At 40.4% G+C, this 21,689-nt stretch overlaps 1 protein-coding gene across 7 annotated transcripts in view; it reads left to right on the forward strand.

The window, feature by feature from the left end:
- The window catches only part of FAM149A (family with sequence similarity 149 member A), a 70,972-nt gene extending 54,954 nt beyond the window's left edge, over nt 1-16,018 (forward strand). For 5 of the 7 annotated variants that reach the window (XM_045020052.1, XM_045020058.1, XM_045020056.1 and 2 more), the window contains 11 exons: nt 181-323; nt 4,020-4,145; nt 4,587-4,763; nt 6,034-6,224; nt 7,960-8,120; nt 10,016-10,119; nt 10,322-10,549; nt 10,844-10,964; nt 12,543-12,671; nt 13,106-13,184; nt 15,089-16,018. In XM_045020052.1, coding sequence (XP_044875987.1) covers nt 181-323; nt 4,020-4,145; nt 4,587-4,763; nt 6,034-6,224; nt 7,960-8,120; nt 10,016-10,119; nt 10,322-10,549; nt 10,844-10,964; nt 12,543-12,671; nt 13,106-13,184; nt 15,089-15,162 — 1,533 coding nt within the window. In that variant the 3' untranslated portion in view covers nt 15,163-16,018. The remainder of the gene's footprint in view (nt 1-180; nt 324-4,019; nt 4,146-4,586; nt 4,764-6,033; nt 6,225-7,959; nt 8,121-10,015; nt 10,120-10,321; nt 10,550-10,843; nt 10,965-12,542; nt 12,672-13,105; nt 13,185-15,088) is intronic. The other 2 variants (XM_045020053.1, XM_045020055.1) reach the window with 1 other exon arrangement.
- Nucleotides 16,019-21,689: the final 5,671 nt, after the last annotated feature.

Consider the following 21,689-nt stretch of genomic DNA (forward strand, 5'->3'; position numbering starts at 1 on the left):
CTTTAGCAGTAAAGAAAACCAAATTAGTAACTAGGTCATTTGTTAACTCAACTGTATCTCCAGTGACTCATAATAATAATAATAATTATTATTATTATAATTAAAAATATTAAAAGGTTGTATATTTGATATGGTTATCATTTTAAATGTATTTCCTAAATATAGTCTTATAATTTGTAGGAATTTGACAACGCTAATACACAAAGAGTGCATCAGTCATTCTGGGATGTGGATGAAATGTTGTTTGAAGGAAAAGTGAGTTCTCAAACCCAGAGTCTGCAGGCAGAATGTAAAGAGTGGACCAAACGGTCTCTTCATCTGAGGTAAGGGAATTGCTTACTAGAATTAGTTCTAAGTTATGAGAATTTTGTTTGATTAATTTATTTATTTTCTAGGTATCTTAATCTGAGCTGTTCTTATTGGCTTGTATTTGTAGTATTAATTTCAGAATTGTGTTCAAATTCATCTGCAGGTCAGTGGTCAAACTGTGTGTTAGTCCTTGGCCATGCATGGGCTCTCAGCCCTCTACCTGCTCATGATATTCATCCTAAGTAATGTAATAATTGCAAAAGATTTTATATTAATGCAGTATCATGAGAATAGTCATGTGAAAATTAATATGAGAAAAGAAGAAACATATTTCAGTAGTGACTTTTAATATTTACAGAATACATCTAATAGTGCAATTAATACTATATTTATAAAAACTAACCTCAGTGAAGACATACAGCAAAATCCTGACTGCCCTGAAGTCAATACAAAGACACTGCCCTTTGAATGCTGTCTTTTTTAGGAGTAGTGAGGAAAAGAGTGTCCATAGGCTGCAGGAACAGTGTTTGGCCATGGTGATGTCACCATCCTGGGTCATGTAAACCAGTATGAACCAAAGTGAAATGTTAGCAAAGCAGTAAGTAGTTCTATAAATGGAGAAATATGTACTTAGTGAGAAAGTGTCCTTGGCTCTTTCATGGTGGTGCAAGGTGCCTGCGGAACACAGGGACTGCTCTTTCCTTCGATCCCTAGCACAGCAAACCACCCAACGACGGCAGGGAAGAGAATTAGCCATGGGATGATACCCTGTTATGTGCTCAGAGGGTCACACAACATCATTAAAGTGGTACTGCTTTGTGTGCGCACATATGCACACTCTTACGGTCATAGGGTGGCTCCACCCATTCTAATGTGAGCCTATGTGTATCTGGACAACCTAGCCCTTAATCTTTAAAAGGATTTTAGTTTTAAGATTCCAGACAATCATAATTACCAGATGTCAATGAAAAAAGGTTTAGAATGTGTTGTTAAGGTTGACAATAATAATAACTAATAAATACTACAACCCTTTATGTGAATCAGGATATGTTAAATACATAAACTTGAAGCAACATTTCCATAGTGTTATACAAAATCTTTCCTTTCTTTAAATGCTATAACAGTTCACAGGATATGCAGAAATCCAGCTGTTTTGTAGAAGTGTAGCTAATTCAATATATTCATTCTCAGCTGATTATATTTTTACAGTATTTTCAGTGGACTAGATTTCATATGAAAGTTGGGTACTTATGATTTCCTGGCTTAGCTCTGATAATGATGGTAAAAAGTAAATGGAATTTATTAATGAGCACCAGGAAATAGGTAGATTGAACCTGCCTACGGTACATGATTCAGGAGGGAAATATATCAACTTAATTTGAGCCAATTTAAAGATTATAGACTAGATAGTAGAGAGGCAAGCTGGATGAGGTAATATCTTTTATTGGATCAGCTTTTGTTGGTGAGAGGGACAAGTTGGTTCAATAAAAGATATTACCTCACCCATTCTGTTTCTCTAATATCCTGGGACTGACATAGCTACAACACTGGGTAGACTAGATATGGAATGTGAGTGTCATTAACTATTTTGTTAAGTTATTTTGAAAAAATATGGGTATAGTAGAAAAGTAAGCTTGATACTGTGGTTCTCATTTTCTTCTCTAGTCTGGGTTGTTTCTGTATGCTCCATTTCTTTTCCAGTCATCTGCCAAACCCTCTTGTTAAGGATTGCAACTGTTTGTCAGGACTGGGGATGGAGGTTGGAAGCAGTTGTTCTGAGTGACTGCCTCCCTTGGGAACTTGGCAGATTTCTGCTTGGAAATTTGTACAAGTTAATGAGTGAACCAACATTAACTTTGCCTCTGCAACCTAATACCCTGTCAAATGCGGAATAGTGCCACAGCTCTAGCACTATAGCAACATGATTTCTGAAGGAGCCATCCTACTAGGGGAGGTGTTAGCAAGAGAGCCACACAGCACTGTCGTTTTAGATACTTGAGAGTCCATTGCATTGGCCCTTCAGTTCTCTGTGGACTTTGGGCTTCCAAGTTCATATCCCCTTGTCTTTGTCACTTGAGTGGAACATTCTTGCAAACTCTTGCAAATTCTGTCATGTAGATTTTTCAGAGCTATATCTCCCCTCCACACACATAGATCATTTTAAAATCAGGTTTGGATGTTTTTCTCAAATATCTGCTCTAGGAATTATTTTGTGGAAGTTCTATGGCCTGTGTAATACAGGAGGTCAGACTAGATGATCACAGTGGTCTCTTCTGGCCTCGGAATCTATGAATTACTGGAAAGGTTTGGAAAAATTCTAGTGATATAGAAAAAGCCTGTCTGACATGAATGTCAGCTTTAGAAGAAAAATTTACAGGTACGAGAAGTTATGTGAACATTCCAGTGCTGAATTACAGGTGCTAAGCAAGTTTATTTTAAGTAATTTTGTACCACCTGATATTGAAAAATGCATGGTGTGCCATGTACAAAAATAATTAACTCTGAGGTTTAAAAAAAAACCTTAGTCCTTAGTTAGGGCTAGATTGTGAACACCTTTACTCACATTGTTGAGCTATTACAGGAGTTTCCCCATTGACTCTAGTGGTACTGCTGCTGTGAGTAATTGTTCCCCAGTGTGAGTAAGAGGTTCACAATCAGTCCTTCCATTTTCTGTAAAATAGGTAAGTTATACTGGTCTCCATATGAACAGGTAAACATATTTAGTAGCTAAGACTGGGTCTGAACATTGCCATTGATTTCAATAGGCACGGGATCAAACCTATTAAAAGAAAAGGCCTTTCCTTACTGAGTCAGTTTATAAAGTAGAGAATTTTTAATGATTAATGAGTTAGTGACTAATGAACATGACTCAGAACATTCAGTGAAAAAGTAGGAGTTTCTCAAGGAAAAGTTTCCAAGCATTTGAAAGAACCTGAAAATCTCAGATTGAAATATACAAGTTCCTGCTTATTACCTGTAGACTCCCCTCAAGAGCCCTTGCAAATGTTCAGTGGAAAGCAATGCAATAAGTAATGAGCATTAATCAGATAATGAGCTGAAATTTTCTATTTCACAAAGTGATTGTGTATATATTAAAAGAAAAATAAACTTTTTCCCCCAATTGCAACCTACACATTGAAGCCTTATCTGGTCTCAATTTCAATATCGTACATTAGCAGCCACCTTTATAAATATTTTGGGTCAGAACCTTTGTCCCCATGGAGGTCACTTTTGTGTTACTAGAGTTGTGCAGAGTGATCTTAAAGTAACCCTATTGGGATTGTGTTCTCCATCTATTTTAAAAAATTATCTTTCTATGTCGTCTGATGGACTATTGATATGAGAGAGAGAGTTTTATGTTCTGTATGCAAATCAACTTTTATAACATAGTTCATTTAGCTAGTGTGGGTGTTATCTGTTGTCCTTTCATTAAATGCCTGGCTATTTTTAAAGCTTATAGGCCAGATCCTCAACTGGTTTAAATTAGCATAGCTCTACTGGTATCAGTGCAGCTACACCACTTTACATTATCTGAGGATCTGGCCCCTTATATCCATTAATTACTCAGAATAAATGTATGGGAGCTATTATTAAATTATTTCTACCTGTTTGTTTGTTTGTATTGCAGGTGTCTGTGTTTTTCACATTGTTGCACATCCTGTTATTCAGATTTGATTATGTGTAACTACCTCACATTTTATATTTTGCAGGATTTTAGGAAAACAGCTCCTTTTTCCTAGAGATGAAGGCTTTCAGCATTTTCAGAGCCAAACGACTTGCTCGGTGTACACCAAATCTTTACTTGGCCTCTGTGAAAGCACTAGCAACACAAAAGAGTATGTTAACATTTTCATATATGTTACTTTTTAAGCATTTCTATTGACATTACATTTTTTTCATATATTTCTAATATTTACAGCAACTAAACTGTAACTACATTAACATGAAAAACCTCAGTCACAAATACATAAACATTACCTCTTATAGATGATCAAATAAGTGAAAAGTTTGTATATTATATCAAAGAGTTTCCTTGATTGTGCAGCAATTGTACTGTGGGCTTTTAAGACCTTATTAGGCTATCATTTCAGTATATTGTCTTTGTGTAATGGAAATAAAATTTACTTAGTCAAAAGCACTTCACTTTGATCTATCATATCTTTTCATAAATGTATACGCATATTATTTTAATAACCTTAAAACACCTCAGTATAATGCAGCAGCTGCCTATTTACACTTCTTTCCATGTATATTTAATTCTAATTCTTTTGTTTCAGGCTGTGCATTTCGGGATCTAAACTAGTTCCAATAGCATCCCCAGTACACAAATCATTAGACTGTGGTTCCCCAAGGATTTCTGTTTCTGGCTCATCTGAGTATTCATTCCTGGAAGAAGAAATCTATGAGGTCGATGGAAAAATTGAAGAATATCTTGCTTTTGACAACAAGGAGCTGTAAATAAATTATATATTTTTTGAAGAATATAATGAGAAACTATCATGAAATTGCTTAAAACCTGTGCTTTGCTTTTCTCTAAACCTGCTTCCAATTAATTTAGAAAATTCTTTAGTCCTCACTCTCAGCTGTGGTTCAGAAGTATACTGTGTAGCTCAAAAAGGGGAGATGCAAAAGTGATTTTAAGCCCCCTTTCTGTTCCTCCCAACCCTGGGCTACCTATGTGTCCCCCAGAATAAGTTAAAGCAGCCTGAAGATGGTTGTGAGAGTGCAGGGAAACCACATCCCCAGCGCTGGCTGTAAGGTTGGGAAGTTATGGTAAAGGAACCATTATGCCCTCTCCACAAGAGAGGATCCCCTGTTCCTGAACTAGTTTGATCCTTCTGGGGCCAGCTACACCATTTTTAGCATCACTTTCCACCAGCACATCTAGAATGCAGCCAAGGATGGGACCTTTCTGAATTGAGATTATAGAGATTGTTTTTAATATATATTTTTTTCATTTTCTTAAATTGTAATATGATATAATGTTAGAACAAGCATAGAATAAAATTTAGTTCCAGAAAGTTCTTTTCATACTAAGTTCATGAGGCAGTGAGTAAGGGTTCTGTGATGCACCTGTTCCCCAGTCCAGGCAGGAAGAGAGAGAAATAAAGAGGGGTGAAAATGTCCATATAATAATATAATGGAAGGGTGGGTGTGGCACATGAGGTTACATGGTCCCCTGGTTCTGCAAAGCTGCAGAAATCCCTCCAAGTCACTCCACATGGTCATGGCAAATGTGTCTGGATGAAAAGGATGTAGAGCTAAGAATCTGCTCTACACAATATTCTCCCCTTCAAAGATGGTGGAATGGTATTTTCCTTAGGTGGTGGTGAGGTAAGGGGGTGTGGGATTCTAGCCCCAAATGCCCAAGTCCATCAGTTTTGTCTCATTCCTGCTATACAATCTATGTGTATGGCTGCTATATCAAGAGTCTCAAAAATTACTTGCTATAATGCCCCAGTTTAATTTTTCATGTTGCTACCACCGCCATTCAATCAGCAAGAGGCAACAAAGCAAAGTAAAACCAATTCATAATTTCAGTTTGGAGCAGTTCTGTTTTCTTCCGACAGTACTTGGATCATGTATAATATGAAACTTGATCTTTTAAATATAAATCTATTTTATGCTTTTCTGGACCCATAAGAAAGTATGTTAGATTCACTGTTTTTGTTAACAAAAACATGTAGAACTTGTTAATAAAGCTGAATTTGCTTCAATCATTAGTGATGATGAGACTTTGGAACAAAAGAAAGCCCAGCTTGCTCGAAAGAAGAATAAACGTGGCATTCCTCCTGTTTCTCCCAATGCCTGTATCAAAGATGCAGTGGCTGCTGAAGTGTTTGATGGTGTCTGGAGCAATATAGTTGAAATATTGGAGGAGCTGATTAGAAAAAACTGGGAAACTGCTATCACAGGTACTCAGAGTTTTTGTAGATGGCACTTATAGAATTGAACTTGGAACAGTAATTTAGTGTTAATTAAATATGGCTTAGCAAAGATCTTTATTCTTCTTAAATATCACTGTGTGTTTACATGGCACTTTATAAAATGCATGCACATGCTCCCAATGAAAACATTCTTACTGACTTCAGTGGGCTTTGGATCAGGCCCATAAAGAGAGGAGGTCTCTCACAAGAAGTGCTTCAGTGCAAGTAGGCACAAAGAGATCCTTGGTGCAATATGTAACATGATGCCCCTCGGAAGCTCTTCAGCAGTAGAGATTGAATCTGAGGCCTGGGTATCTAAAAGCTCCCTCTAGTGTTTAAGCTAAAAGACCCGAGTTTGTTAGCAAAATCACAGTATAGACTCATCAAACACTGTGTGGTCCAGCCACTAGAGGGAGAGAGAGAGCCACACTGACTGTGGGTCATGCAGCGATTAACACAGGATGAAAGAACATAGTTCACTGTGATTAAATTTAATTCTTCCTGGTGTTTTTAACAGACTGTTGCACAGAAAAGCAGAAGGTAAAGAACTAACTCTTGGTGAAATTTTGTGCTTTGGCATGTGCATGGGGTTGCCTTTAGAAGCTAATGGGATCTGCATTGTTTCTTAAAATGTGTATTAACAGAAGAAACAATGCCAGAAAAACATACATAAAATCAATCTTAAATAAAAAGGAAAATATATAAATGGAAACTAGTAAAATAATCAACTTCAAATTCATTTTAAAACTATGGCTGGTCTACACTTAAATATTCACAGCCCTGAGTGGTGTAGCTATGCAACCTAACCACTGGCATAGACACAGCTAGGTTGGCAGAAGAATGCTTCTATTGACCTAGTTACTATTTCAGGAGGAACATCACCTCCCTAAGCAATGTAGAAACCCATTCCATTGCTCTAAGCTGTGTCTACACTATGGAGTTATGCTGGCATAGCTACAGTGCTGTAACTATGCCACTATAGCCCCTGTAGTGTAGACATGGTCTAAGCAGAAGAAGTTAAATATTTGCAGTATTCTATGCTGGTAGAACTGAGTGTTGCATGTGTTATTGCCAGACTACACAAGAATTGTTCAGGCCTCAAGTGAATTGTTTAGCTCAATATTATGAATTAAAGAGGAGGAGATTTAGGTTTGCTATGTTTTCCTCTAAGAAGGACATCCACTTGTGGAGAATAGGATGCCAAGCAAAGAATGTGGGCTAGGACCGTTGAGAAATTTAAGGGTATGATAGAAATAATGGCTTATACTCCTTGGAAAGGTAGCAATGCAGCTTTTGGCAGGCAGGAATGGACTAAGAGGACGTTTGGTTGCTTCTGTTCATACGTTTTTCTGTTTCTAACACACCTTACAAGAGAATGTTTCAATAATGTTCCGGTTGTTTTACCAGTGTTTTCTAAAAAATAAAAACAAATTACATTTCTTCCACATACATGGCCCAACTGATTTATCATTGACAGAGAAAATAGTCATTTTGAAAATGTTTTTAGAAATAAATGCCTTTAATCTGACAACTAGTTTATTTTTAAATGTCATAAAGACTTAAATTAAAATGATTTAAGACAAAATGTCATAACATTTATAATAAATGTTGAATACTGTTTATCTAGCAGATATGTCAAATCTGAGTCACTGATATTTTCCTACTATCAGTTTGTATAACTGCAGAAAATTTTGTTTCTTAATCACTTGTATATTCTACACTGGTGCAGAGAATGATAAGCAGGTGGAGAAATTGAAAGCTATTACAAGTAAATTGCCACCTCTACTAGTCTCCCGTATTACAGCAGATACAGCAAGCGTCCCCCCATCAAGAGGCTTTGAGGCACGAAGCACATCTTTTGGTTCGCATTTTGTTCCATCTCAGGTAAAATATTGTTCCACAAAACAGAATTCTATTTTCAGTTGGCCTAGGCCTTTTCTAACTTAAATCAGAAAACTTTCCATTTTATTGATTATGCATATTTAAGGTATTTAGTTTGACTTTCCACCTTTGAGTCTGTTTTTTAAAAAAACACAAGTCTACATCATTGTTATAACCACTTTTTATTTGGACCCCAATTAGAGCCCAAAGACCCCAATTAGAACTGAGACCTTATTGTGTTAGGTGCTATAAAAACAGATCACAATATTCCCTATTCTTTCCCAGAAAATCATACCCTTTATATTGAGAGACAACCCTTCCCTTTCAATAGAACCATGAAAGAACTCTTCCTTGCAAGGTGCATGTGAAGTTCCAGCCTAACTCCCCTCGTTCAAAACCCCTAACATCAGATTGTCTTAGTTGGTCCTCTTCTCTCTCCGCTTCCCACTGCATTATGGGTTGGTGGACAAAGAGACTTGTTCAGTGTCTGCCTCAGTGTTGGAACTTGGGAATCTTGGGTTCTGTTTGAGTTTCTGGAGGTGAGTATGCTCTAGCAGTTACATACGCTTCTGCCTCTTTCCTCTAGCTTGTCCCTTTCTGACTCCGTCCCCTATGCTTCTGTTTCCCATAGCCTGTCCCTATTCCATCCATCATGTCCCTGCCCCTGCATTCAAGCAGCTTTCTTATTCTCCTCCATGCTTCCTAGGCATCCACAGGGGGAGCTTTGAGAACATAGGAGAGACAGCTTCTCTGCTCTTAGGGCTTGTCTACACTTAATGGGGGATCAATGAGTGGTGATCGATGCATCAGTGGTCGATTTAGCGGGTCTTAGACCCGCTAAATTGACTGCAGATCACTCCTCTGTTGACTCCTGTACTCCACCGGATTGAGAAGAGTAGGGGGAGTTGACAGGAGAGCATCTCCCATCGACATCGCGTAATGTCGACCCTGCAATAAGTAGATCTAAGTTACGTCAATTTGAGTTACGCTATTCACGTATTTCCCCTGTAGTGTAGTTCCAGTGCTTGGTACTGTAGTAGCCCAGCAGCCAGGAGTAAATTGCAACCAAAAAAAAGTCCTGTTCAGCCCCTGCAGCCTTGAGCTTCAGTATGCCCAGTGAAAATGGAATATTTTGAGAATTTGGCTGCCATCCTCTAACAAACATTTACTGAAGCAAATGCAGACAGCAATGGTCAGAGGTTTATAATGTAGCCAAATTTAGATGGATTTTCATGGGGGCATTTCAAGTCACCTTTCTGTCCCCACAGCAACTCCTCTGCTCAATTTTTGAGTCCTTACTCCAAAGCATGGTAGAGCTTCTCTGTAAAGTGGTTGTAAGAATTTTTTAATATTAACAAAACATATTTTTCACTAACCTCATTCTCAGAAATGGCTGAACCATTTTATCTGAAACTTTTCAGAAAGTAACCAAATAAATTATATATAATAGCCTGAAGTGGACACATAATAAAAAAAAATTAGCCTGAAGAAAAAACTTTAGGCAAAGTTATAGGGCCCTGTTTTCAATTACTTACAATAGAATGGAAAAGCAACCTTAATTATAGTCATTGCTGCCAACTGCGCCTATAATAGAAATAAATAGTGGGGTACATATTACTTATGTTTGCAGTGATAATACTAAATAATTATTTCTTGTAATATTCATTGTTAGTCTTAGTTTTCAAGCTTTGTTTTGTGGAGTATTGACCCTTATTTGTTTGCATTTTATCTTATATAGGGGAGAAATGTTCCATTGTGATCTGAAGTGGGATTTCTCTTGCATAGTTTTTAAGCATATTTTGACCTAACTATGTGGGTTTTGGGGTTTTTGAAGCCTTGCTTTGAAGAAGGTAATGAGACTGAAAGGTTAAATGCATTTATTTTTTTGCTCTCTTTAGGTTCACCGTTTCTCCAGCAATTTTTATAGTGATTTGAATGGCGTCATGACAATTCAAGCTAAACCACTCCAACAGAGGCATGCAAGCTTGGCAGACAAGATACAGTAAATATTGATATGAAAATAGTATACTTTTTTATGATGTACTTTGTCATTTTGGCCATATAAAATATGCTTTGGGATTTCAAAAATGTAATTAAAAATGCAGACACCTTTCTGTCAATAATAGATATGACTGAGTTTTAATTTGTATAAGTAACAATTATAGTCTTCTAAAAAGTGTGTGTTTGTTTTGTTTTCTCTCTAGGAATGAACAAGAAGACAAACAACATAGCATAGGCTCCAGTGTTCTCAACTCAGTGCGGAATCGGCGGGGGCGAATTACTGATAACAGTATTCTCTCATCATCTCGGATACTGCTGGCATCTTCTAGGAAAATGCCAACCCATCGTAGGCTACCATCTCTCACTTCAGACCCACTATGTTCAAAGACTCCTAATGTGTACAGCGATGAAGTCCTTAGGGGAACTAAACTGTGAGTTTTTAGTTTCACTTTCTTCTTCCTTGAGGTCAAGACCTTGTTGAACTTGAACAAGAGCATTCATTGTTACAGGGCTTAGTGAAGAACTGTAAAAGATTTGGGAACTAGCCCTGAGATTTCTGAAAGATTCCACACTTCATACAGAAAAATGAAGCAGAATAAAGCATTGTTCTGAGAGCTGCCGCTGCATTAAGTGTTCTGCTATTTACAGTAACTTAAATGTATTAAGAAATGTTGTCCCCAGTGTATTAGATGGAATATGAAATCTGTTTAATTTGAATCCTACAGGTATACTGGCTTAGATCGCTTGTCCTCTCCTATTGTACATACAGCCCGGAACAAGTTACCACCAATAAACACAGAGACTGTTGAACAGTATCTTTCAGTACCTCGATCACGGCAAGGCTTTGTAAGATGTGTACTTGTTAATATTGTTAAAGAACATCAGTAACTTGAACAAGACAAACAGACAAAAAAATTCCCCAAACCCACTTTGTATCACTACTTGAAATTAGTACTTTGGGAGAATTGCATTCAATCATATTTTATTGTGATACAAGGCCTTAACATATGTGAGAGTTTATAGTTACATTTGAAGGGACGTTGCAAGGTATTTTAGGCCCCAAATGTAGGTCATTTTAAAGACATTTTTTCTAAAATAATTTTTTCTTGAATTTTTAAAGAGCAGATATAAATTAATTTTGTATTTGTGTTTTAGATTTATATATTGTCTTGCAGTGTTTTGTTACATTGTGCTAGTGTGTGAGAAGTAGAAGTAGAAAATGAAATAGACTAAAAGTGAATATAAATAAGTGTCCAAGAAGCATGAAGTACAAGAAAAGAGAAAAATGATGGAAGTAAACTAGAATTTTGAAATTATTTCAGTTTGAATAATATACTTCCCAATATTTTTAAAATGATAAATATGGACATACATGAAGAAACCCATAACCTTTATGGCTTTGTATGTTTCTTATGGTCCTTTATGAGAGGAAGGATGGTGTAGCAGTTGGGGCACTATCCTAGGACTTAAAAGACCCTGGTTCAAGTCCCTACTCTGGCAAAGACTTCCTGTGTGACTGTGAGCATGTCACTTAGCGTCACTGTGCCTCACTTCCCCATCTCTAAAATGGAAATAATAGCACTGCTCTATCTCACAGGAGTGTTGTGAGGATAGATATGTTAAAGATTGTGAGGTAGCAGCACCTAGCACTTCGCATCCTGTCGCCTAGTGGAAATTGCAACCCTAAATTAGGTGCCCAGATTCCCTATGCAATGCCTGGAGAGAGTTAGATGCCTAAAAAGGGATTCACAGAAGTCAGTGAACTGAGCAGGCGCTGTGTAACCTAGCCAGTAGAAATGTTGAGGAGAGGGGTGAGGTCTAAGCTCTGCCCCTCAAAGGATGTTAGGTGCCTAACTCTGTGCTGGGAGGGAGGTGCTTCCCTCTGCTCAGGATTCCTTGCAGTAACCTCTTTCCTGGAATTAGGCATCATCGCCAAGTCAGTCCTCTCTCATGAAAAGTGGTGGTGGTGTTCCTGCACCCCCACTCCTTCTACTAAAAACCCAGTAGTTAGAGGACTCACCTGGGAGGTGAGAGACCCTCCTAGCCATCTTTTATCATAGGTACAGTGGGGTCTAGCATAACCCTCTCAAATTATGTAGAACATGAGACATAGACACATGCTATTAACACAGCTATCATTCTTAGTCTTAAATAAAACCTCTTGGCAATTACACTTACCCCTCTCCTACCCTCTCTATAAAACATGTTACCTTAATTTGTAGACACTTGAAATCCAATTGAAAATCCCAACCTAGTAATTTAAAAAACTCTTAACTTGAGCCTTTTACTTAGTGGAGAATTAGCTCTTTGCTTTTTTCTTCTCTTTTAATTAAAGCAAAGGGCAAAAAGATTCTTATTTTAGCTATTTTAGCTATGCCAATATTTGCATTTATTTCATTGCTCAATTTTCTTTTTCTCTTTCAGCATAGAGGCCGATATCCTCATAGTAGAGTGTCAAGCGCAGTACCTGACAGTGCAGAGCGACGACCACTTAGAGAACGAACTGTCCTCATTGATCAGTTTTCAAGACCCAACACAACTCACACATTCAGGGTGGGTTTTTGTGTGATTAGAGATGTTGGGCCAGACATCTGTGGAAGGCTGGGGCAGAAAGAGATGCAGGACACCTGCCTCCCCGCCGCCGCCACCACCACTTTTGTATGACTGCAAAACAGCCTCCCACTAATAGCAGAGAGCAGAGAGCGGGATGTCTAAAAGAGGGTGGGACCACGTTCCTGCACTGGTCTGAAGAGTGGGGTTAGTGTGCTGGGAAGAGAGATCTGCTGTATCCTAATGAATGAAGCAAATTGCACCACCTCCATATGCAAGAAAGATGCCTGTGGAGGCACAATTTCTCTTATACTCCTTCTAGAGCAGTGCAACTCCACCACTGACCTCTGTGCTGGGCTGTGGTGCGAAAGTCACAACCAAATCCTTAATCTGTGAGAGAGCCATAATGAACAAAAATATTTTCTCCCTTTTTACAGTCAGACACCCCTCATAAAAGGTCATTGACACCTATGGATTTTGCAAACAATACATGGACAGGTCAGGGCTTTTTAACAGGTAAGCAAAACCAAAAGATTAATTTTAAAAAAGCTGTACTGCACAGAACTGCTGGTGAGGGGGAAATTGGGGGAACCTGGTGTGGGGGAGCACAAAGAGCCTCTGACATGGGGGGGGAAGAGGAGAAAGGAAGGCATGGAAGAAGTGGGAATGGTGGGGATAATGGGGACCCTGGTATGGGTGGAGAGGGAAATAGGGAGGCACACAGAGCCCCTGGCAGGGAGAAGATTGGTGGAGTTCCTGAAATAGAGGGGAATGGGCGGGCAGCAAGCAGGGAGCTTTTGTGGGGTTGAGATGGGGGGCGTGGAGGAATGCATGGAGCCTCTGGTGTGTATAATAAGCTCGGCCTACAAAAGCTATGAAGTGTGCAACCCCTTCATTGTAGGTGCCATATAAATGGCAACAGTGGCAGTGTTTGTTTATAAATCTTTTCAGACACTCATAGATGTGTATTGCACATGACATTCCACACTAGATTATAAAATGTCTAAACATACTCCATATAATTATGCTTTTTCATTGGCTGAGGTTGAAAAAGCTTTACACCCAACTTGATGGCATTTCTCTGTTTGTCTGTCTGTCTATGTAATTCGAAAACTTTTGAACACTGAATCTAATCAATTCCAAAATATCAGGGTCCCTTCTAAGCATCAGTGGCCAGAACCCTATTGTTTTTTGGGGGGAAATCAGAACACTGCAAGGGAGGAAGTGTGGGCACTGCCATCTGTCTAGCACAGACACAGCTTCAAGCACCTCTGCAGTTGTCTGTGGATCAAACATCTGGTTGATGGCACCCATTGGTACTTTCCTGCATCACAGTACTCCTGCTCATCCTCCCAAGAGAGTTTGACACATGAATGATGTGGGGAATGTGGGTGTTCACACGGAGCCCCTGCCACTCAGGGGGACCCTGGTATAGGGCAAGAGAGGGAATAGGTGGCAATTGGTATGGGTGGCATGGGGGAAAAGGTGAAAGATTTGCAAGCAGAGTCCCTGCCAAGGGGGATGGGGAGGGTGGGGGAAACCTGGTGGTGGGGGGGATATTTGGGAGCCCCTTGCATGGGGGGAAGGAGGGAGACAGACCCTTTGGCATAGGGAGATGGGGGAGGAGTGCATGGGATGAAGTGGGAATAGGGAGGCACAGAGCCACTGGAATTAGCGGGTAGAAAGGGTTGGCCCTTACATGGGAGGAAGGGGAAATTGGGGGCACACAGAACCCCTGGCAGTGAGGAGATTGGGGGGTAGTTGCAGGGAGTCCCTGAAAAAGAGGGGGATGATATGGTGACACACAAGAAGCTGGAGGTGGGAGGAAATGGAGGGATGCAAGGAGCCCCTGATGTGTGTGTGATAAGCTTGGCTTACATGAGCTACAAAGTGTACAAGTCCCTCATTCATTATTAGTGTATTGAATTTAATCAAGTAATTTTAACGTGAAAAAGAAAATGGAATTTTTTTGTTTATAATGTTCTTTAAATCAAATCTTAAATTACATCATTGTTGGATTTCAGCTAAGGTCTTTCCTTTGCTGTACCAGCAAAGCAAGCAGGTACTGGATGTGGAATTCACTATTCATATGGGGCTCTCTAATTTCTGGGATAAAGCAGTACTTTTTATGTTAGTTTCCATTCAGCTAATGAAAGCCTGCCATTCCACACATTGTGTGTCCATTCTCATTTCTGAGAATTGTAGGTTTTCCTGAGTTTTGGATAATTCTTTAGTTAACGCATCGTGCAGAGAAACTAATACAAACCAAAAGAACTACTTGGATAAAAAATGGTGACGTGTGAAAATACAATCAGCTAATAAATGTTCTTCTAAAGGAGGCCTATAGAAGCAACCCAAATACAGGGTTTGTGTGACTTTTGGTTATAGTACACTTACCAAATAATGTTTTGTATTTTCAGGCTCACAACATTACTCCAAATCCTTTCAAAGAAATCCATCCACTTCCAGGAAGAGATTTCAAGTAGCCTCTTAATACAACTTGGAAAGAGACAGAAAATCCATGGCACTAAATGGAGTACTATACTTCTTGGCCTACTAGCTATCGTCACAAAGAATAAAGAAAGAGTATTGCAGCATACTGTATGCTGCTTCGTCTTCCAGTCCGGGGCATATGTGTATGGCCTTGTTCAAAAGTAGCATCAGCAGAGACTGGATCAAAATGAAAGAAAAAGAAAATAAAACCAATGGTTTAAATCTGGACTGTAGGGATTTGGTGTCTTTCCAGGGTAAAGATGAGGCCACTGTCTCTTTCACACACATACACTGACTTAGTCCTTCATTTGGGAAGCAACTTCATAGTTCTGCTTCTCTGTTGGCAGAAGCAAGTAACAACCTGCTTAAATCCCTGTAGCTGTATTCCCCTTCCCCTCTCCAGTGTTACAGGCATTTTGGATTGTCCCTGCACTGATTATGTACAAAGTTAACGTCTTTTTAAATAAGAGTTTGTACTATCCTGTGTTTATCCCTATTATGCCCTTTCTCTTTTTTAGTGTCAGACTTTTCCTGTTGCTCTTTGTAAAAATTGCCTTTCCCTAGCCTTTCTTCCTTGTTTAATTTATCTTCATCTGAACAGTGATTAGAGAACTGTATTTCATTCATTATTATTAATTAAGCTGTTCAGTATGTTAAGTGTTCTGTAGCTCAAATGGAATTGTTCTCAGGAAACAACAGTTGTCTTGTCAGGCTGAATTATTCCATACATTCTCAAGATTTGAACCTGCTTGCTGACCTGTGAATAAGACAGTTCTCACTTACCAAACCAGTTATTATTGAAGTTTTTTAATGTCACATACTAATGTGAAACCTAATAAAAAATCCTGTATCTAATCCTTCAGCAGATTTATTTTAACATTAAAATATTTACTTAATGAATAGAGGCAGCATTTCATACTCCTTGCATCTGTTTAGACCATACAAAAAAAACAAAAAAGTAACTTAAAATTTTTTGTTATTTATTATGTGTAGTGCAGTAGTGCCTAGAGTGCACTGGCAGGCTCAGGGCTCCAGTGTGTCAGCCCTGTACATACATACAATAGGTGACAATCCCTGCCCCAGAGAGTCTACAGTCTAAATAGACAAGACAGACTAAAAGTTGTAGGGGAAATGGGCACAGAGAAATGTAGTGACTTTCCCAAATCACCCAGCAGGTCAGTAACAGAGGTGAGAATAGAATCCAGGTCTCCTGAGTCCCAGTCCTGTCCCCTGTTCATGGAACAACACTACTTCTTATCAGCCGTCCCTGCTCAGGAAATTGTCATGCAGCACTGTGGGCTCTTTGCTTGGCACAGTTCCCAGCAGCCAATCTGATTGCTTGTAGAAGAGGTAGGGGACGCTGATGGGGAGTGCTCTGAGGTGTGGTTAGCACCCGTGGTTTGGCAATAAGTGGTCTTCAGCTGCTTAACTGGTTCCCGGTATTGATCACATGCTGGTGGTTCCCCAACGCTCCCAGGTTTTCCAAGATACTTTTGTACTCATGATCATTTCTTGTGCTCTGGTGAAGTCAGATGTCTTGCTCTCCTTCCACTGCAATTTTACCAGAATCTGGCTGTGTTCCTCTGGTCAGCTAGCAGTGTGCTTGATGTAGGGTTTCTTCTTAGTGACGGACATAGCTAACACACAGTAGGTTAACTGTGTTTACAGTTGAGCAGTCTGCGTGGAAAGGATGGTTAAACACAGAGAGTTGTGTTTGAACCAGGAGCGTGCTTCCGGTTCCTGGGAATCAAGTGTTAAGTTTGGGGTAGAAGGGTTGGGGGACACAAGCCTAGGGGATTGTGAGATAGTGCTGACGGACTCTCTGGATGTGAGCTTGGCAACCCAGGCATCAGCTGTGTCCACACTGTAAAATGACTCGCTTTTACCCATGCCACAGTAGGACTCTGGCTTGGATCCATATGCCTGGGTGAGGCTACAGGCCTGAGAGGTTTCTGACACAGGTCATAAGGCTTTGTGTGTGGACAATGGAGTTTCGGCTTAAACCTGAGTCTGAGCCTGGGATCACTATGTCGTGTATGGATCACTAAAGTGTCTGGGATGAGAAATAACAGGGAATGGGCCAGGCAACTGGTGAAAAGCCAGTATGGAAGGAATTAGATGGCTGATGGAAAAAGAACAGTGGAGAGGAAGCTGAGTTGGTATGTATTTTTTGACAGCAAAAGCAAAATTTGTTCAACAAAATGGCAATCTTACTGACACAGCATGAACACCACTGGTTGGCTGAAGCAACACTAGTCACAGCTGTAGAGGGTGAACTGTCTGGGGGGACAAAACTTCTCCTGAGACAGAGACTATACATGATTTAGGGAAACAATACTATGCTAACAGAACTAGTGCTGTTTTATTAAACCACTTCTGAAATTGGGTGGAAAGTAGAATGGGTAGGAGTCTTTCAAAAATTTGACCCCCCCCCAAAAAAATAAAAAATTGAGCAAGTCTAGCTGAGGGTAGAGTCTATAGTACAAATCTGTTATAATTAAAAGAGTGTCTACACTTATAGTGCCTTTTAAAGTAGCAAGTTTTACGGGAAAATAACCTTTTTAATGAGCATTTCTAAGTATTAAAACATTCTAAGGCAAATATGTGATGATATTTAACTCATAAGAGGAGTGTTGTGTTTATCTTGGATATGGTGTTTGAGTGTCAAACTCAATATTATGCCTGTGTTAAATTAAGACACTTCTTGAGTACTCTACTTCAAGTTAAATATGTTTTCTGTTGGATTCAAGATTGTATAAACATTTCCAAACAGACTAGCAAGCAATTAGCCATAAGCTCCTTAATACTTTTTGCTCTTTCCTAGTGTCTGAAGCCTTGGAGACAGGTCAAATGGAGAAATTTGTCTAGGTCTTGCTCTAAAAGTCACAAGGCATCGCCTCCAAGTGAGATGGAAACACAAGAACCCAGATTATTGATAGAAGAGGCCATGTCTCACAAAAATATAGATTAGTTAGTATTAAGATTTTGTCCCAGTTTTTTTTAGCAAAAGTCAGGGACCGGTCACGAGCAATTAAAAATAAAAATTAATGGAAGAAAAATAACTGACAAAATGGGACTGATGGGAGGAGGCCTGAGCCCTACTTTGGAAGGGGGGTGTCCAGCACCTGTTGCCTGGGGTGGCTGGGAGCTCTGGGGTCCACCCGTGGCAGGTCAGAGCTGCAGTGACTGGGAACACCAATGTCCCTCTGCCACCCTTAGTGGCTCAGAGCTCTGGGTCCCCCTGCCACCTACTGCGTCTGAGAGCTGTGGGGCCCCCACCTCCCATGATGGCTCAGAGCTCCAGGGCCCCCACTGGCTGACAGCTCTTGCCTGCCACCCTGGGGCTGGAAAATGTCATGGAGGTCTCTGAAAGTCACAGAATCCGTGACATAATCTTAGCCTTAGTTAGTATTATATAGTATTGCTTCACTGTATGAGACATAGAATAGTGGAAAATAGAGGTGAAAAAGACCCCAACTTTATTGTATAAGAGGTGTGTGTGATGATTCTCAGAACACCCAGGCCTGTGAGTCACCTTGTTCCCCCTGCCTCCAGCCTGAGGGAGTCCTGCCTGCCCCTATCTGGGTGGCAGCAGCCTAACACCACCAGCTACTCAAGCACTCTCCTCTGTGCTGTGCCAGCCCTGGTTTTGACTTGCAGGCTAACAATATATGCAAACCAGTCCCTTGAATCTTTCTCCTGTGATATCCAGTCCCTGACAGTGGCTATTCACAAAAATCCCAGATCCTGTGCACCTAACAGTGTTGCGTATCCTTTTACCAGTTTTACCTTAAACACCCTCATCCCCTCCCGCCCCCCAACTCTGGTGTAACATATAGTGCTTGTGAGCACTTACAATAAAACAAAGTAGGTTTATTTAAGAAAGAAGAGTTAATTAGAAAAAAACAGAGAGAGTGATGGAAATAAATGGTGGTAATACACAACAGTAAAATGCAAACCTGGGTCTATACTTATTAATAGTTACCTTTCCTAGCTAATAAAGTACAAGTGGGTCATCCCCCTACTCCCCCCCACCCCCGCACGGTCAGTCTCTTGGAGACTTGGCTGGCTTCACAGGAACCAGGATCCAGTTTTTCTTGAGAACAACCCTGATCCCCAAGATGTCACCAGTGAAAGGATGCAGAGGGTCTTTCTTCACCACCCATTATTCTGAATCAGTCTTTTTTGTCTTTATTCACAGCCATGGCAACCCCCTGTCTGTTGCAATGTTCCTTTTTTACATCCAAGTGGTTTCGACTGTTTGTGGTTGTCTCTGATGTTTTCCATTGATAGTCTAGGGATGGAGCAAGGCTAGAAAACTGAGCCTGGTATTGCATCACTGGCTAACCAGGGCAAGGTGGCAACTCCCTCATTCTTGAATGGGTCATCACTGAGATATATTATCCCTTGATGACTAACTTTTACTCCAAGTCTATAAAGCATACTTTCTGTATAAATACATTATGCCTTAAATATTACCTGTACATACATCTTGCAATGATTATGAATCTTGAGAAGTTATGAGCTTTCTGTAGATACCTTACATTTTACTCTTTATGGATAAATATCCTTTAGATGTCTTTGGTGTAGTGTTCATCAGGTCTGGGGTGAGAGTTGTTTGCAAAGACAGGGGGGCCCTTTGGCAAGGAGTCTTTGTGTCACAGTGTGATATAGGAGAGTCCCAGTAAGATTCATGAGTGATGTGGAGAAAGTGGATAAGGAAAAGTTATTTACTTATTCCCATAATACAAGAACTAGGGGTCACCAAATGAAATTAATAGGCAGCAGGTTTACAACAAATAAAAGGAAGTTCTTCTTCACACAGCGCACAGTCAACTTGTGGAACTCCTTACCTGAGGAGGTTGTGAATGCTAGGACTATAACCGCGTTTAAAAAAGAACTGGATAAATTCATGGTGGTTAAGTCCATAAATGGCTGTTAGCCAGGATGGGTAAGGAATGGTGTCCCTAGCCTCTGTTTGTCAGAGGGTGGTGATGGATGGCAGGAGAGAGATCACTTGATCATTGCCTGTTAGGTTCACTCCCTCTGGGGCACCTGGCATTGGCCACTGTCAGTAGACAGGATGCTGGGCTAGATGGACCTTTGGTCTGACCCAGTACGGCCGTTCTTACGTTCTTAGTACAGCTATTGTAGAACTTAGTTAAGAATCCTGACAAGTATTCTGAGAAAAAGGAGAAATAATATCCTAGGTATCTTCTTTAAGGAGGCCTTGGTAATTGTTTCCACTTCATGTAGAGAATAGACACAGGCCAAAGCAAATGAGATTTGAGGGGTGATGAACTCTGGGAGTTCAGAAATAGGAAGACACAAATGAAGATTGTGTTTGTGAGGGGCAGTAAGACTCTAACTTTAAGGTGGTAGAAATCGTAGTGAAAAATAAGAAAGAAATAAGGATTCCTAAACAGTTTAATATAAGTAGGAACCTTTACTAGATTCTATCCTTTATCATGGATAAAGGAGTAAGAGACGGAAAATTATTCTGTCTGTTAGAGGCTTCCTTCTGGGTTCAATACTGAATAAGAGCTGGATGGTAAAATACATGATAATCACAAATAGCATCTTTAATAATAAATAAAAATAATAATAAAATAGCTGTTTAATCAAATGGGGACATATTTGCATATATCTACAAACTATTCACTATGATTGTGGTGTATAGAGTTCACACCTACTTTCCTAATCCCCTATGTTTCTTATACATATGTTACCCGTGGGGGGATTCTGCGTCAATGCAGGGGCGCAGAATTCATATGGCTCACATTTTTCTGTGACCCTTGTGCAGAAAAATGCAAAAAAGCTCTGCCGGGGGACACGTGCCTCTTCCCCAGAAGCACGTCTGTTCCAGTGTGCTGGTGGGCTGGAGGTTCATGCCTGCATGATCACCAGCGGGGCAGGGCTGAGTGTACATGCATGCCAACAAGTGAGAGAGAGAGAGAGAGAGAGAGAGAGAGAGAGAGAGACACTCTTCCTCCTCCTGGCTACTCAGGAGCAGCGCCAGGGTTTTTGGCGCCCTAGGCGCAGGGCCGGCTCTACCCATTTCGCCGCTGGTCCCGCGGCTCCGGTGGACCTCCCGCAGGCGTCCCTGCGGAGGGTCCGCTGGTCCTGCGGCTCTGGTGGACCTGCCACAGGCGTGCCTGCGGATGCTCCACTGGAGCCGCGGGACCAGCGGACCCTCCGCAGGCACGCCTGTGGGAGGTCCACCAGAGCCGCCTGCCGCCCTCCCAGCAAAATGCCGCCCCCCCAAATCCTTGCGCCCTAGACGACTGCCTAGGTCGCCTAAATGGAAGCGCTGGCCCTGTGGCTACTGCAGCTCACTGTAAGGGTAGGGCTTTTTATTATTCATGAAGCAGGCTAGAGGCACAATTATGTGACCAATAGTTTTATGACAGACTTAGTCCTGTATTCCTGTTTGGTTGTTCCATTTTCCCTCATGTTATGTAAGAATCATAGAAGATTAGGGTTGGAAGAGACCTCAGGAGGTCATCTAATCCAACCCGCTGCTCAAAG

The sequence above is a fragment of the Mauremys mutica genome, chromosome 5, assembly GCF_020497125.1.
Source record: "Mauremys mutica isolate MM-2020 ecotype Southern chromosome 5, ASM2049712v1, whole genome shotgun sequence".
Taxonomy (NCBI): domain Eukaryota; kingdom Metazoa; phylum Chordata; order Testudines; family Geoemydidae; genus Mauremys; species Mauremys mutica.